The following is an 18655-nucleotide window of genomic DNA, read 5'->3' as shown; positions in this document are numbered from 1 at the left end:
GCCATAGGCAGATCCAGGATTTGAACTTTATGTATAAATATATTTTTAGTGGACTTTTCAAAATTATTGAGTTTGGATGAACCCATAACTTGTACACGGGGTCCGACTTTGAGGGGTTACGGGAAATGGAAGCAGCATAAGAGGGTGATGTTTTGAGTAGATGTTCTTATTTTGCTTTAAGATCATCTTTTATGGGTAGTTAACTACTCTGAATATGAAATGAAAAGAATGTTTCCGATGTAGGAGTAATTGTGTTCTAGCTTATTCTATCATTCAAAAGAAAGGTCTTTTTGGATGTTTACTGCTAATCCTCATTAATTCATGAACTAAATATGTTCCACATCAGTTCCAAGATTTTGTTGTGGTGAAACTTGACTGGAGTAGTAGTTGCCAAGTTCGTTAAGGATCTACTCCCTCCGTCCCATAGTAGTTGTCCACATTATTATAACTATCCGTCCCAAAATATTTATTCATTTATAAAATCAAGATAACATTAATTAAGTTTTTTTTACTTTGCCCTTAACATTAATTATTTTTTAAAGTAACAAATTATGATTAAAATGCAATTAATCGGAGAGAGATAAAAGGTAATGTAATAAAAATACACTTTTATTTATGACTTCTTAAAGAGTGTAAAAGAAAAAGTGAACAAGTACCATATAAGCTATTGGACACTTGTGTACTTATATAATATAAAAATATTAATTAAAGACAGTTGACTGCTTCAATCTTGATTGGACGTACTGTAGGAGCAGATTGAATGACATGAAACAGAACAAATTTGCACAGGTTCAACATTTTTAAATACTGTGCACCTTCCCTCTCAATCTTCATAACACATCTTTTGAATCCTTTAGTTTTTTCTTTGACAGCTCAGCTGCTAGAAAACTCTCATGGCATTCTCAATTTCTTTTCCAGCCTTCGTTCATCCTCAACTCCAACATGTTGTTGCAAAGATGTCTCTGTTCGACACAATTTTGTTCTATGTTAGTGTCCTCCGTTCCCCTCTTTTAACCGTGCACATGTGATGTTGCTTTAGCTAATGCTTATTTGTTTTTATATATCAGGTGGTACATCTTGTGGACAAGTTTGATCTATGGCATAGATTACCCGTGTTACTCGGGGCTGCTTACTTAGGGATGAGAAGACACTTGCACCAGCGATACAACTTATTACATGTAGGAAAAGTTAATGGCAAGAAATATGACACACAAGAGTTTACCTATCGAACTGCGGATGGTACGTGCAATGATCCTGGGGATCATTTAGTTGGCAGTCAAGGAACCTTCTTTGGCCGCAACATGCCACCATCAACTTCAGCTTATGGGGTAAGCTAAAATACAAGCAATATGCCTTGCTAATTAAATCATGGAAATTAGCAGCTTTCTGTTCCTGTCCAAGCTCTCTTTGATAGTTTCAACTTTCATTTATTTATACCAATCAGACTCCTCTATAACGGCGTCGTTTGTACAAATATTTTCTGGCTACTATAGCCAAATGCTGTTATAGAGAAACATTTAATATAACATAAAATGAAAAAATTGGTTTAGAAAAAAAAAAAACTTGGCCGTTATAGTGAAATGATGTTATAGAGAATGGTTGTTATAGAGAGGTCTGACTGTACTAGATATTTCAGTTTTCTGTTCACAGGTTAGGGGGTGCAAATTAGTCTGTTGAACCTATTTCAATTCTTTATGCTGATCTTTTTGGATAGCTAATTAGCATGGTCCAATAAATGTGTTTTGGTCATATCCCTATCTGAAATTTATAACTTGAGATCTCTCATTCACTTGGGACAATATCATTTGATTATGCAGCTGCTGGAACCTCACCCTGTAACAGTGGCCACGAAGCTCTTTGAAAGAAGAAAGTACATAGATTGCGGGTGCCAATTCAACATGATAGGGTGCGCGTGGGTGCAATTTATGATCCATGATTGGATTGACCATATGGAGGACACTGAACAGGTACCTAGTTCTTGCAAAAATATAGGCATGAAAGAATTCATCATTTGTTAATTCATCATTTGTTACAATAACAGGCAAAAGTTGTCCTTTTCTGTTGATTAACTTGTCAGAGTTGGTATTAAGGAAAGTTCTTGAAGATTGTAAAGAAGAGATCACTGTTTTTATTTTCCAATTTATTATGACTGGAGAAGATTAAAAGGTCAATTGTGAGCCATATGAACTTAAAGAATTAGATATTTGTCATGGTCAAGGACTCAAGGTGTGTTTTCTGTTTATCTAACACAATTTTTTTGACAGATGGAGCTTAGAGCTCCTCAGGACATTGCAGCAGGATGTCCGTTGAAGTCATTTAAGTTCCTTAAGACCAAAAAACTTCCCACAGGTTCACCTGATTTGAAGTTTGGGCATTTGAATTCAAGGACCCCATGGTGGTGAGTAGATTCAAAAACTCTATATTTCCACAGAGAAACCTTACGATTCTTTCTGAACTATTGTGATTAGTCCATGCCCCTTCATCCTAAAATCTAAAACTGTCATAAATTTACCAAAGCATGAATACTCCCACAATCGAATGGGAGTATTGCATGTTATGTTCAATCGAGCAAAATAGAGTCGATTAAAATCGATAGTGAAGTCGATGAAATACTATATCAAAGTGCTGCTTAGTAGTATGCTAAAAGTGCTGATGGATTAGATATGTTCCTGCTGTTTTGTTAGGGATGGGAGTGTAATATATGGCAACAACGAGGGGGGCATGATTAGGGTGAGAACATTTAAAGACGGAAAGCTCAGGATCTCAAGGGATGGACTTCTTGAACATGATGATAAAGGCATTCCAATATCCGGAGATGTCCGAAACCATTGGGCAGGCTACTCTCTCTTGCAGGCCTTGTTTGTGAAGGAACATAATGCCATATGTGATATGCTTAAAGTAGGTTCTCTTTTCTATGGTTATATTTGCTATATGGAAATGTGAAGTTTACTTCGTGGAAGAAAATGGGTTTCTTTAAAATCTTTTTTTTTTTTTTTTGTCAGGAACATTACCCTGAATTTGATGATGAAACGTTGTACCGACATGCAAGATTGATAACTTCAGCAGTCATTGCTAAAATCCATAGCATTGATTTTTCGCTTGAACTTGTTAAAACTGATACTCTATTGGCAGGAACGAGGATCAACTGGTAAGCCCAGTGGTGCTAAGTACAACTATTAGTACTAAGTAAAATCTATGTTGCACAGATCCTCCAATATTGTCATTGCACCTGTGTCTGATTCTGATCCCTAAAAAATAATGCGTTTTTGGACTATCTGTCAGGGGGGCTGCGGCAATTTTTGAGGATCCTAGCAAACTTAGTATAAAATAGCAAATCCTACATGGAGTAGGCTAAAGTACTGAATGGCTAACATTAACTATTAATGTTAACTAACAAAGCCTAATCTGATTCAGGTATGGCCTTTTGGGGAAGAAAATCAAGGATTTGTTAGGACCCAAGTTTGGACCAGTACTGAGTGGATTAGTTGGTCTTAAAAGGCCCAGAGCTCACGGTACTCCCTACTCATTAACCGAAGAGTTTGTTAGCGTCTACAGAATGCACTCACTTTTACCTGACACGATTGTTCTAAGGGACTTGAAGTCGACTACATCAGAAGACAAATCCTTGCCTATTCAAAAAAAGTATGTTATCCAATTCCACACTTTGCATATAAGCAAATTGTAGGATATATGTATTTCTAACTGTCAGATTTGATCAGGATTCCAATGATAGAAATGATTGGGAAAGAGGGTGAAAAGAGCTTGTCCAAAATTGGTATGGAGCAAATGCTGGTATCGATGGGTCATCAATCATGCGGAGCTGTTACGTTGTGGAATTATCCATCATGGATGAGGAACCTTGTTCCTCATGATATCGATGGAGATGATAGACCTGATTTAATTGACATGGCCGCCTTGGACAGTATGTTTAATTTATCCCTCACTTAGTCCTAGGGGACTTTCATTTGCATCTTTTCCATCTTATCTTGACATTACATGCTAACTTTAATTGAACAGTTTATAGAGATAGAGAGAGGGGAATTCCGCGGTACAATGAGTTCAGAAGGAATTTGCTGATGGTACCAATTAGCAAGTGGGAAGATTTAACTGATGATGAAGAAGTAATCGAGGCTCTACAAGAAGTATATGGCGATGATGTTGAGAAACTTGATCTCCAAGTTGGTCTACACGCCGAGAAGAAAATCAAAGGCTTTGCCATTAGTGAGACTGCCTTCTTTATATTTCTGCTCATTGCTTCAAGGTATGCAAAGTCAATGATTCTAGTGATCATAGTTTGAGTAATTTATTTTCATGCTAATTCGTGCGGCTATGGTTTTTTTTTTTTTTTTTTTTTCCAGGAGGCTAGAAGCTGACAGATTCTTCACAACTGATTTCAATCCACAAATCTACACAGAGAAGGGCTTCGAATGGGTTAAGAAGACAGAGACATTAAAGGATGTTATCGATCGACACTTTCCTGAAATGACAAAGAAATACATGAGATGCACAAGTACATTCTCAGTGTGGAGTTCGGATCCAGATCCTAGACACTACTTACCTCTCTATTTGAGACCAGCAACCTAATATTATATTAGGTTGAATGTGAACTTTTTGTAACCTTTGTATGAGATGAATATGTAAAAGACATAGCTAAGTTTACATGTATAATAGAAAGTGGCCCTAGTTTACAGTCAGATGAATAAATCACCGGAAGCTTAGACCAGAGTTGGTTTGACTGCCCTAAGCTTAGACCAGAGTTGGTTTGACTGCCCTAACTACGACGTAGTCTATGAAGGCGTAGATTTGTAGCATACTTGGAGTAATTAGTGGAATAATGTATTAGTGTATGTGATGCACTTGTTTGTTTATGCAAGTTTTATTCAACTATTTTCTATCTAATGACTGTAGGAAATAAATGGTTTCCTCATCAAGTTGAACTTGACATATTTATTTGTATAAGGAAGCTTAATTTGTGTAGGGCTTATTTGCACTTGTTTTACACCAAATCATACTAATTTATTATGGTTAAGTTATAGATTGGGGGTGAGAATGTATATTAATTTACTATGGTTTAGTGATAAAAGTTCTGCAAAGATATGTGTAATGTATTTATTTGGTTAATGTAAATATGCGATTTTACATTTGAAATTTTTCCTCTATTAAAAATAAAAATAAAAAAAATAGTGGTTAATGAAAATTTTCCACTATTAAAAAAAATAGCGGTTAATTAGATCTAAATTTTTTTCACTATTTGGTTAATGTAAATATGTATTTCCGCTGAAATATTAAGTAGAGCCAATTACAAGCAAAAGTGACTCAAATGGATCCAAAACCCCAAAAGTTCAAGGAAGAAAATACCCAAAATATCTTGAAGAAAAAGAAAAAAAAAAAATTGTAACCTTGAAGTAGTTCAAAATTCATTTTAAAGATGTTAAACAGGCTGTATAGTCAATTAGGTTTTAAGTAAGTTATAGATTCCCAGCTTCTTGGTGAGTCAATGCTGAAATTCATCTAATGGATCTTGATAATAACCTCTAAACAGCATGTAGTTTCCAGTAAGTCTGATTCCTTTCACGTCTCTTCTCAGTTTTCCCCTCCTATGTGATTCTTCTCTTACTTGCTTCTCCTTTTAACTTACATTTCTCAGTTAGTTTACTCTATGTTTACTAAAAGAGTCCAACTGTAGAAGAAAAAATTTCATATTGGACTCTTTGTAGTCAGAGTGTTTTGCTGTTGAAGTTTGAGGCTTTCCATCTTTATGACTAATACAAAATTAAAAGTGATCACGAAAATTAGTCATATATACTTCTGTTGTTGTTGGTTTTTTTTTTTTTTTTTTTTTTTTTTTTTCAGTTTTTGCTCTACATTGTAATATAATTCTTTAATCTCTTATCATCGTTAGGGGCTCAACGTATAGCAGTTGTCCGAGAACGAAACACATGAGCTGTGATAGGAGGGACTTTAGCTGCAGCTGAGCCATTTGCAAAACTATGTAAACAACTTCACAAGTCAAATACATGAAGCTAAACTTGCAGGCATCAATGTTAATTATTGCTTAATTAGTAGCCAGCAGATGTACATGTACATCTTTTGAATACACATGAAAGTCTACAAGGAAGAGGTTATCAGATTTTCTCAAGATGTCAACTTTGTGAATTAGATGTGAAAACAAATGACCACCTTCTCATTCATTGCAAGACAACTGCAATTGTGTGGTACATGTTATTTTGTATTCTTGGTGTTAGTTGGGCCATGCCTAAAACTATTTTTGAACTAGTCAACAGTTGGCAGGGGATAGGCAACAGAAATGGAGAAGAGAACTGGTGGCAGCAATTTCCTGTTTGCATTTAGTGGATAGCTTGGAAAGAGAGAAATTTAAGACTTTTTGAAGACAAAAGCAAACTCCATCCATAAATTTAGGATGAATTGTCTTAGTTTCTTATATTTTTGGTGTAAACAGATTTTATTGGGGAGATAGGGAATTGATAGACTTTATAGGCAAATTATAATAATACAGTATACTAGTTTTAGACTAGCTATTGACAGCTTCACCATGGCTTTTTTTATGAGCTTGTAATTACCCCTTCAGCACTTTCAGGTGCTGCTTTTGGATATGATACAGGATGTTACCTTTATCAAAAAAAATATCAATGGAGAAAACAAGATTCAAGGTCATCAACATGTTTACGGCTGTTTGCAGAAAAAATCATCTCATGAAAGACCAAAACAAGATTGAATCTCACACATAAGGAGGATGGTCATAATAGCTTACCACAATGAACTTATTTGAGAAAATAGTTCATCACGATGGGAAAAAAAGCTTACAATAAAAAGGACAGTTGATAAGTAAAGGTAATTTAGCTTGTACAAAAAGAAAGATGGATAGGATCATTTCATAGCTCATCACAAAAAGAACAAAAATGTAAAAGCTCCCCTCTAATGACTTTACCTCCTGTCACTTGTGCATTGCTCAACCACTATCAAGCACATGCTGCCACCTTTATTTATCATCTGCTGTAACTGTGAACAATTTACATGTTACAATTAAACAACTGTCCGTGCAAAGATTAATAACATAAGAGGTGATAGTCTTCAAAATTGAATTTCCTTAAGAAGTGTAACTCGTTCTCATCTGTCTTTTCAATTTAGCAGTTAAGTGACAACAGCAAGGGTTTTCTATAGGACATTTTTTATGAAGTTTTTTCGGTAGGGCATTAGTATCTTCTTTCCAATTTAGCAGTGAAGTGATATATTTCATTCAAGTTTACACTGGAAATATTGTTTTTCATTACTATTCTATCAACTTCCAAGGGGGAAAAAGAAAAGAAGAAGAAGAATGAAAATGGGAATTTTAAGTGAATATGCATAGAGCTGACAGGTAACAAATAAGTAGACTCAATGATGGGGCAGTCAAGCATTTTGAGTTTTCGGTCGACAGTTCATTCATCAAGATTGTAAACTTGCAATTAACTTCACAATTGTTGATTGCTTCCATGAAAATAAAGAAAACCTTTGGTTTCAAAAAGTCACATTTTTTAGTATATCCAGTAATCACATTAACTAGTAAGCATGTAACATATATTTTGAGATCATTGTATGAAGGTGTCAAGCACTACATATATACAGTTGCAAACCCCAATTTCTATTCCCCTTATCCACATGGTTCTTTTTCTGATAGCAACTAATTTAGAACCCTTCACATTCATCTCCTAATTTTGTAGTTGATTATAAGCTCGATGAAAGGGGAGGAACTTTATCAGATGATGGATCATGCCACACACAAGTTTATGCATACCCCTGTTAAATGGGAGTGACCAAATGCAGGTTTTGTAAAGCTTGACTCAGAAAGATGTGCAAAAGGTAACCCGGGACCCTGTGGAGGGGGTGGTATTATAAGGGATGATCAGGGAACTTGATAGCTGCGTATGGTAAATTTCTTGGTCATATCACAAATAATATGGCTGAAATCTTGGCTGTTGAAATTGGAATTGGTTGGTGTAAAGACAATGGATACAGGAAGCTAGAAATAGAGGTGGATTCACAACTTCTAGTGGATTGGTTAAAAAATAACTCTAAGTCCCCTTCGAATGTTTGGAACTCCGTCAAAAATTCCAGGAACATCCTTGATCAGATGGAATGGAGAATCAAGCATTGTTTCAGAGAAGGTAAAAAGGTGGCAGATGGATTGGCAAACTGGGGACTTAGATGCAATGACACAACTTGGATCAATGACTTTCATAATCTTCCTAAGGAGATAAGGGGTGCAATCAAAATGGATAAATTAAACTACCCTTCTTTAGGAGCAAAAGAGTAAAGAATTCCTTTATTGTGAATAGGAACGTGTATAGATCTTATTCTTTTGATGTACCTTGATTAGGGACACATGAAGGGCATCCCCTTCAAATTTTTTTTGAGAGCTAAACTGAATTCCTACTTGTGCTAAAATTGGAGCCTATTCCAATTAAGTGGGTCCAAGGAGTATTCTACTCCTCTGTTTTGTAAATATGTTTTTGATCAATGGAAAGGCATCCACTCTAGATTATAAGCTTGATCTCCCCATCAATATTTTTAGCAACAATTGAGCTTTCCTTGTTCAAACCACCAGAAACTTCTGAAATTTATGGGCCTTAATTAAGTTCCCCATTTTGTATCTTCTTTCTTCTCTTCAACAGCTTTATGGGCCTAGTTCAAACAAAGATGCCCTGCTTGTTACAGCCTACTAATATTTTTACAAAGAGATAATGGTAAAAAACACACCTCAAGTATCACCTTTTTTTTTTGTTTTAGCTTCCTACCTGAACTATCAAGTGTGAGAGTTTCCTACCTAAACTATCACCAATTGCAAAACACACCTCAACTATCACTTGTTCACTTTTCCTACCTGAACTATTCACCAACTAGTTTGCAAAACTCAATTTTGAGGTGTGTTCTACAAACTAGTTGGTGATATAGTTTAGGTAGGAAAAGAGAACAAGTGATGGTTGAGGTGTGTTTTGCAAATTAATTGGTGATAGTTTAGGTAGGAAACTCTCACACCGAATAGTTCAGGTAGGAAACTCAAAAAAAGGTGATACTTGAGGTGTGTTTTTTGATCCTTTTACAAAATCACGGCTCCAATAGATATATCAGGTTAATTTAGTAGTACTATAAATTAAAATTGGTGAGCTTCAAATACATGAAAGCACTACTTGTGAGGGTGAGGAATCTATTTTGCTCCTTGAAAAACTGACAACCCTCCAAACATTGCAATTTAAAACAAAATGCATAGTAACACAGCTGCTGCAGTTTATGAGAGTATATCCAATCCTCACTAAGATTCATATCTCAAAGCAGACCATCTAAGCATGAACGGGAAAGACCTGCAGAATAAGAGAATTCTTTTTCCTAGTTCACACTGCATGCATGGCTAATAAAACAAAGAAAATTGTTGCAAGACGTAATGAAGAAATAATAGGAAAGTAGTAATTCTCAGAAGAAGAAGAAAAAAAAAAAAAAAGAAAGGAAATGCAATAGTGACTGTGGTCCGGTCAATTGACTCGAGAGTCTTGCCCTCACTTCAGATCGATGACTTCTCCGATCCACCTAGCAATCTCAAAGAAATCAACACTCTTAGTGGATAAAAGCTATGTTGCTCAGACTCTCCAAAAATATTACCGCACCCGTGTCGGATTTTCCAAAAATGCCCTATTTTTGGATGATCCAAAGATGCACCCATTGATATTTTTGAAGAGTCTGAACAACATAGAATAAAAGTTGCTTAAGTACTTGATAAACGGACTTACGAAAATAAACAGAAAGATGACTATTGGAGAAATGCTCATATTTCAATTCAACAATTTCATTTATCAGCAGCATAGAAGTAACTATTGTTCCTTTGTATGAGATAAGGTGCTGATTCATATTAAAAATTCAGGTATGTTGACAGACTGAAGATCATACCTTTTGTTTATCTTTAGTGTGTATAGTTTTAACTATTGGTTTTCTTTTCCTCCTTCACAATTTCAGATGTTCCAAATTGCTTAACTAAAAAAGACCATAACAGACCTACATGAAAGAGAACATTTATCATTTCATCCTTTTTTTTTTAAGTTAAAAGGTTGTATATTATTATTGAAACCGGGAGGGACTAGACCTTACCCCTAATATACAACTCTGATTGCGAGCAACCAACACAAAAAAGGAATGCAACTTACAAGTGGCTGCATTCTTAGCATTAACAACACCTATGCATCTAGCTAACAAAAAAATTGGCTTTGTCGTATCTTAGTCTAATACTAGGGACTTGACTTTTATCAAGAATATATGGACCAACAACCCCATTAGGTAGATGTCTCACGTCATGGATGATAAGCGGATCTTCTAGACCCGTAGCCAGCTTAGTGAGATAATCAGCAACTCTATTGGCTTCCCTATAGCAATGATTGAAAGTCACCTCTTTGTTGATAAGCAAAGCCAAGGTATCATCAATAATCTGTTTCAGCTTCAAGTTGTTGGCTGCTCCATTTCGAAGCAGATCTGTCACCAGCATTGAATCCAGTTCCAATATGCAGTGTTTGCTTCCATTCTCCTTGATCCATTGTGCAGCGTGCTTAGCAGCCATGGCTTCCGCAATATTATGGCTGCTGCATTGTACTTGGGCAGCGAATGCATAGATCAGGTTGCCATTCTCGTCCCTTGCCACCCCTCCAATGCCAGCTCTTCCAGTTTGCTCCATATAACTTCCATCTGTGTTTACTTTGATCCCCCCATGTTGAGGCAGTGTCCATTTAACAATTTTGCTGATGGTCCTCGGCCTGAGTCTTTCTAACACAGAACATATTTGTGGCCATTGCATACCTATCTTATGGCAAGGGAAAGCCTTATCCAATGCTACTTTTAAGTTCCAAATGATTTGATGTTCCATCCTTCTAGTGTACATTTTGGTTTGTTCTCCACATCTGCATCTACACCCTTCCACATTTCCCAAAAGATTAAGATTGGAAGCACTTTAATAACCATTCTATGCATGACATTTTGTGTCTGAGTATGTGCCCACTCTTGCAGCCAAATTTTTGCATGTTTCCTTTGGTATATGATGCCCAATGGTTGTCCGAAAAACTTCCATAGCCTCTGAGCAGTTTCTCCTTCAAAAAAAGAAATGTTGGCTTGTTTCCAACACTGGATTAGCACAACATAAACAGTCTGTAGGCATATCTTCCACAAACCTGCAAACATAATTATTAGCAAAGGGCAATCTATTCATAAACAATCTCCAGGAAAGAAATGAAATTTTAAAAGGAATGTTTTTATGCCAAACACTGCTGATCCACGGATCAGTTTGATGATGCTGCCTAATCTCTTGCCAAGCTTCCTTGTTTGAGAAAATTCCATCTGAGGCCTTTTTCCATATAAGATAGTCACTAGCATTAATGTCTCCAATGCTGATTTTCTGAACAACTTGGCAAATCCAATTAGGGAGAATAACACTCAGTCTATCCATGTCCCAGTTTCGATCAACCATAAAATCCTTGACTTTCAAGTTTGCAGAGTGGACATATTCAGGGCAATACTGTGCTAGATTCCCAAGCTCTGTCCAGTTATCCAACCAAAAGCTACTTTTCCCACCTTGAATTTTCCATATCATGTTAGGCTCAGCTTTGACTCTAATCTTAGTCAGAGTTTTCCAACAGTGAGAGTTTCCAGATGCCCAGCTTTTGCTGACAGGATGAGCTCTAATACAATATTTGGCTTTGGTGAACCTAGCCCAAAGAGACTCTTGATTCCTAAATCTCCACCATTTCTTCACATTAAGACTCTCGCAAATGTCTCTCATTTTCCTAACCCCTATCCCCCCTTCCTCTTTCGGTAGGCAAAGATTGTCCCACAAACTCCAATGGTAGTTGTTTTTCCCATTGGAGGCTCCCCAGAAAAATCTCACAAACAATTTTTCCATTTGATTTATAATACCTTTTGGGGGAGTTAAAGCTGTAAGGGTGTAGACTGGAAAGGATTAGAGAACATTCTTGATGAGCACAATTTTCCCCCCAAAGGATAGCAAGTTGCTTTGCCACCCATTGAGTCTTTTAATGATCTTGGAGATTAGCTTTTCAAAGTATTCTCCTTTTTTCCTCCCCAGATAAATCGGACACCCCAGATAGTCGAAGGGGAACTGCTTATCTAAGAATCCCGTGGCCTCTCTGATCTTGTTGATCCTAGAGGGGCCGCCAGTTCCTGGAGCAGTTAAGAAGAAGCATTTGTTGTTGTTCATTTTCTGCCCCGAATTCCTTTCATACCAATGAATTTGCTTCATAACCATCTTTAAAGACTTGGTGTTGCCACTGGAAAAAATCACTAAGTCATCTGCATAAGAAAGATGGTTAATTAAAGGACCTGTCTTTGACATAGAGAAAGAAATAAAATGATCATTGTAATTTAACTCGTTAAGCAATCTAGCTAAAATTTCTGCTCCTATAATGAAAGAGAAAGTGGTAGAGGGTCTCCCTGTTTAAGGCCTTGGCTTGAAGAGAAGAAACCATGCTTGATGCCGTTAATAATAATAGATTACCATACATTTGATATTACTCTCATTAGCATATTGGTAACATCTTCAGAAAAGCCAAACTTTTGTAGCACAGCAATCAAAAAGGGCCATCACATCCTGTCGTAAGCTTTAGCCATATCCAGCTTGATTACCACATTGCCTCCCTTATTAGAACATTTAATATCCTGTACAATCTCTTGTGCTAGCTGAACATTCTCGGTAATAAGCCTTCCTTTGAGAAATCCACTTTGATTATCAGAGATCATTGTGGGAAGCAAAGGATTGAGCCTTCTAGAAATGATTTTGGTAACTATTTTGCTAGAAAAATTGCTGAGGCTGATAGGCCTGAACTCAGAGAAATCAGAGGGGCATTCTACCTTAGGGATTAATACCAGAAGAGTATGTGCAATGAATTTTGTCAGTTTTTCTCTAGAAAAGAAAAACTGAACAAATTCTATCACATTTGTCTTGATTAAATCCCAGCAACTATGATAAAACTTACCTGAATACCCATCTGGCCCTACGGCACTATCAACACTCATGTTGAATACGGTATCTTTGATCTCATCTTCTTGAGGACATCTCAGCATATAGTTGTTATCGTTAGAACTGATATATTTAGGAATGCAACTAAGAATGTTAGGATCAACACTATTGGGATGGAGGTTGAACAAATCATCAAAATGCTTAATGGCGCTTAATGGCCACTTTTGCCATTTTTTCATCTCCAGACACCTATCTTCCTCTATTGTTTTTTATTCTTTCCAGCTTGAGTTTCCTTCTCCTGTCTCTGATAACTATATGAAAATATTTGGTATTGCTATCCCCTTCTTCAAACCATATAACTTGGGATTTTTGTTTAAGGATACCATCCTGTTTGTTTGACCAGGACATATACTCAGCATGACCTCTATTAAGCTCTTCTCTACTATTTTCAGTCCTGGCCTCCATGTCTAAATCCTCCAGGATTTGCATTTTATTTTCCCAGACTTCGGCATTTTCATGAACATCTCCAATCTCATTTCTCGACCAAGTAGCAAGTCTTCTCCCTAATCTTTTTAGCTTTTGATGAAATCTCCACATTGGGTTGCCATCTATAGGCAGATTCCAATCGCTTCGAACAACATCCAAAAAATCTTCTTGAGAGGTCCAAAATTCTAGAAACTTGAAGTACTTGATCCCCCCTACCTGGTCATTCTTGCATCTAAGAAATAGAGGTCTATGGTCAGATCCAACTCTCGATAAGTGTTTCACAGTGTTAGAGCTATATTTTTGGGCCTAATGATCATTTATGAAAACTCTGTCAAGCCTTTTCCAAATCCTTAAGCTTGGCCTCCAATTATTGCACCAGGTATAGTTGGATCCGGAGTAACCAATATCCACCATACCACAAGAATCTATACATTCATAGAAATCATAGCATTCAGCATTTCTATGGGGCAATCCACCAATTTTCTCCTCTGGGTGAAGGATTACACTAAAATCCCCTCCAACACACCAAAGTAGCTTAATATCCCTATTAAAAATATTCAGGCTACGCCAAAGCTCCATTCTTTCACCAGGCGTGCATTTAGCATAAACTGCAGTAACATACATTTCCGGACAACTATTATTTTTTTGGATTTTGAGGGTAATTTGTTGTTCATGATTATTGACTGTGCTGACTACACAGCCATCTCTCCAGAAGCACCAGATTTTTCCATTGATGTTGGAAATGCAATGCTTGAATCCCAAAAATCTTTTGTATCCCTCTATTTTGTTACTATTTACCAGAGGCTCTGAAATAGCAACCATGTCAAGCTTGTATTTGTTGACCATTCTCTTGAGTCTGTGAATGGCCTTTCTAGATCTTACACCTCTAACGTTCCAAATAATAGCACTGATCATTGGAAATAATTAATGGTAGGATTTTTTGTTCTTACCCCCTCTCAAAGAAGGTGAAGATTTTTTCTTGCTAGCTTTGGTGCTCTTGTTGTTCTTCTTGTTTCTTTCTTTGTTATCCTTGCCCCCAGTCGTGTCACTCTTTTTTTGTTGGCTTTCTTCTTCCTCTTGATTTTTACTAGCTTTTCCCTGTTCCTCAGTTTTGCTATCGCAACTGTTCTCTATTTCATCCTCCGTATTCTTCCTTTCTTTGTTTTGACTAATTTTGCTGCTGGTGTACTGTCTTTGGACAGTCCCATTTTGTTGTTGTTCTCACTGTCCCTTGGCAGTTCCATACTTATATCTGGAGGAATGCTCTTGCTGAATCCTTTTTTGCTCCTGTTTGTCGACTCATATTTACTTTTTTTGCTTCTGCTTCTTCTTTCTGGAGATATGCCAATTCTGTCGCATACCTCTTTCAAATGCTATTGCGCATCACTTTCATCTTGTGATTGGTTCTCGAACTTGTACTCTTTCCTTTCCTTACTCTTGCTAAATTCTGTCTCTTCCTCTTCACAGTAATTCTCCATCTCCTCTTGGGATCTATATATTTCTGGAATATTGTCATCTAAGTCCACCACTAGATTAATTCCAGGATGGTTTTTGATATCAGAAGGGAGACTGGATGACATAGTCTCGCAATCATTCTCTCTGCTCCTGGCTTTGATATTATCCCTTGTTCCCTCCTTATGCATTTCCTCATTATCATGTTTATTCTCACTGGATAATTTAACATGCTCATTATCTTGCTGTTGTTGGTCCATCCCATCCTTAGCATTTTTGGATTCGATCTCCCCCTCACTATAATCATCTTCTGTCGCTCTTTGATCTATATCCTCCTTGTTAATTTCTTGTATATTGTTGGACTCTACTTCTCCCCCTCTATCTTTCCCAATTCTGATTTTTACCTTGCTTCTCTTTTTCGGCATTTTGTTCTTTCTCTTCCTTTTAATATTGTTCAATCTCTTTTTAACCACAGACATGATCTTTTCAGCAGTGTCTTCCACATACACCATCTCTGTGGCTTGCTTGTTTTGTGCCTCTCTGCCCTTTTCCTCTCTTTTATTTTGCTGAACCTCATTTCTATTATTTTGGTGACTGTTCCTCTTGGCCCTGTTCATTCCTCCCTTTATTTCCTGATTTTTGGCCTTCACCTCTTGTTTATTTTTTTTCCATCTTTTCCTATTCTAGAGCAGTGTCCAACTCTTTGTCGTTCACCTTGCTAGGTTCAGCATCATCTCCTTGTTTGTCATTTTTCTCTTTGCTATCCTTCTCATCGTTCTTTCTTTGTGCCACCCGTCTACATTGAACGATAGAGTGTCCTAGCATCTTACAATGGGTACAGAATTTTGGGGGGTTTTCATATTCCAATTTCTGGTAGAAACCTTTCAACGGAGAGGAATCCTCTTCCACACCAACAAAAATAGAAGTCACTTTTAGTTTGGTGAGGTCTACTTTCAATCTCACTTTGGCCATACTTGGCCTAGTTCTATGATCAGTAGCCAAATCAGACGATAAAGGAATCCCCGCCGGTCAAACAATTTGCTTAATATAATTCCAAGAATGACAGTGGAAGGGGAGTTCAGGGAGTAAAACCCACACCGGGACAATCGGTGAGTCTTCATCGGGTTTAAAATGAGGAGACCATTTTTCAAACCACATGACCTGACCTTTTATGTCTACTGATCTTCTGTACCAAACATTCTTAAAGTCTTCTTCTTTATCAAAATCAAGAAACACTGTTCGATAATTAAAAGCCCCATTTTACAAGTACCCTTAACCGAGATTTTTTTCAGCAAATTTAGACCTTATTTTATCAAGCTGAGGTCGAGTTTTGATGAATTTACCTACCAGCGTATACTTGCAATCCAGAGCCATGATTTTATAGTAATCCCTAGCTTTGAATAGCATGGCTGGTACACCATTGTGAATAGTGCTCCTAGCCTTGACTTCGGGGTTCCCAAATCGACCATGACTCTGGTTAGGGATTGATGGGTTTTGGATTGCCATGGCATAATTGATTGTTGGTTGATTCTCCTTATCAATAGCCTTTCCACTGTTACACCTCCCATTTTATTTCAAGAAGATTTCGGCTTATTGGTGGTGTATACCTTCAGTACGGTAGTCCGCACCAGAGTTTTGGTCATGAGATATTTTGCTTGGTATGTGTACAGGTGTATAAGTATGTATTCTTGACATTTCGAGGAAATTGGAAGTGAAACGAATCGAATTGGAGCAAGACGAAGCAGTTCAGGAAACTGCTGACACCAGACAGCGTCAACGGCCCAAGGGATGGACCGTCGACACGTCGACGAGCCGTCGCCTGGCACCGTCGACGAGGTTCTGCGATCAGACATCTCAGGCGGAGAATCGACGGCGCACGTCGACGAGCCGTCGACCATGCTCGTCGACCCGCGAATCTGGAAGCTTCTAGCCCTGATTATAAATATAAGCTCCCACGTTTTATTTCATTATTTCTCCCAAGAACAGACCCTATATCTCTCTAGAACCCTCTAAAACTCTCTCTCTATTTCTACAACAATCTATACCAAGAAATCAAGAGCAAAAGCCAAGATTTAAGAGATTCATATACTATGAAGCCTATTAGGGTTTGTGGAGAGTGAGAATTTCTTTGGCATGCAAGTGAAGGATTCCATTCTAATGGAGTAGAGTGACTCAAGGGTTGTTCCCAAGTATTTAAGGTGAGTCTTATGTTTATTTCTTAATATTGAGGGGTTGAAAGACTTGGATTATGGAAGAACATAAAATATAGAGCTTAAATGTAGAATCAATGGTATTCTTGAATAATAGTTGACATGAATCATGACTCTTGATGTATTATGAATAGAATCTTGATACAAATGACATTGAGAACATGGGATAAACATTATATGTTTGTAAATGTAGTAGTGCACTATGACCATGATTATGGATGACTTGAAATGAAATTGGGAAATGTGGATAATGTAAGTGAATGGAGATTATTGTTTAGGATATTGTGAATGTTATTATGGACGTTTGGGAGTTGATATGTGATATGGAGAAAGTTGTATAAACAAAGGAAATGCTGCCTAATTTTCTCTAGCCTTAGTTAAACATGTTCATGTGATCGATTAGCTAATGTTAATATGAACTCTCTTGAAGGTAGAGACGTGAGCATTGGAAGAGAACGTTCAAGTGATAGAGTAGCCAAACGAAAAGGTATGTAAGGCTAGTCCCTTCCTTCTAAGGCATGATTCTCATGAAATGAATTCCCTTTTCTTTCCATGACTTTCTTACATTCCGGAAAATATGAGTCAACGTTATATAGAGCTCCTTCTGAGACAAAGAATAAGAGATGCGTTATGAATTCGATAATGGTAATGAGGAGCCTAAGTCTAGAGATTCTAAAGCCTATGATACGACGTTAATTATTATTGCTAGACCCACCTTATGATACTAGTTCCTTCAAGGTGAGGTATGATGATTATGATTTTTCCATAATAGAATCGGGGGTTCTCGACCTTACGTCACCCCGATATGGTTATAGATTATCTTGGGATTTTAATATATGTTTTATGATGAGTTTATGAGATGTATGCGATGATACGATTCCACCGTGCCTAGATGGCCGAACATGTCACCGTGAAGGCGGGCTGCATATGATTCCACCGCGCTTAGATGGTCGGACATGTCACCGCTAATGCGGGCTGCTTATGATTACACCGTGCCTAGAGGGCCGGACATGACACCACTAGTGGGCGGCGTATGATGGTTACCCGGACGCGGGTTAACGACGATGATATATGAGATATGTATAAAATGCATTTACTTTTAAAAGGCTAAGCAGGTTATATCTTTACCTTATGTTCATGATTTCTTTATTATGCCAGTTTCTTTTCATGCCTTACATACTCAGTACAATGTTCATACTGACGCATTTTTCTTTGGATGTTGTGTTCATGCGCACAGGTAGACAGGGAGGTGATCCGGATTCGTAGGAGCTATCAGCAGACTTTGAGAGCACTCCATCGTTCCAGAGGTTCCATTGATTATTATTTTGTGTATATATATATATTCGGCACGACGGGATCCTGTCCCGTCCATATGTCTAGTATTCTAGTAGAGGCTCGTAGATACGTATGTGTGGGTAATATGGTCTCACGATTTCCCATTTGTGTATGTATATTCTTTTGATAACCAAAGGGCTTATGTATATAGAGGTAATTATGTTTC

The 18655-nt window shown here is 37.3% G+C and overlaps 3 protein-coding genes across 3 annotated transcripts; 1 reads left to right on the top strand and 2 right to left on the bottom strand.

Annotated features, from left to right (window-relative positions):
* The first annotated feature begins 831 nt into the window (after positions 1-831).
* LOC132051867 (alpha-dioxygenase 2-like) lies at positions 832-4688 on the top strand. Its single transcript, XM_059443119.1, has 10 exons — positions 832-986; positions 1068-1328; positions 1818-1967; positions 2265-2398; positions 2685-2898; positions 3003-3148; positions 3415-3642; positions 3720-3922; positions 4018-4261; positions 4359-4688. Exons 1-10 carry the CDS (start codon positions 894-896, stop codon positions 4582-4584), a joined length of 1899 nt encoding a protein of 632 aa, XP_059299102.1. The 5' UTR covers positions 832-893; the 3' UTR covers positions 4585-4688.
* Positions 4689-13255: 8567 nt separating this feature from the next.
* LOC132053854 (uncharacterized) lies at positions 13256-14338 on the bottom strand. The gene is made up of 2 exons (XM_059445950.1): positions 13869-14338; positions 13256-13784 (listed from the first exon to the last, which is right to left on the bottom strand). Exons 1-2 carry the CDS (start codon positions 14336-14338, stop codon positions 13256-13258), a joined length of 999 nt encoding a protein of 332 aa, XP_059301933.1.
* Positions 14339-14865: 527 nt separating this feature from the next.
* On the bottom strand, positions 14866-15561 carry LOC132053853 (uncharacterized). Its single transcript, XM_059445949.1, has one exon. The coding sequence runs from the start codon at positions 15559-15561 to the stop codon at positions 14866-14868; it is 696 nt and encodes a 231-aa protein (XP_059301932.1).
* Positions 15562-18655: the final 3094 nt, after the last annotated feature.

This window comes from Lycium ferocissimum, chromosome 4 (genome assembly GCF_029784015.1).
Source record: "Lycium ferocissimum isolate CSIRO_LF1 chromosome 4, AGI_CSIRO_Lferr_CH_V1, whole genome shotgun sequence".
Lineage (NCBI taxonomy): Eukaryota > Viridiplantae > Streptophyta > Magnoliopsida > Solanales > Solanaceae > Lycium > Lycium ferocissimum.
Note: the sequence above shows the minus strand (reverse complement) of the source record. Positions and strands in the feature narration are given on the sequence as shown.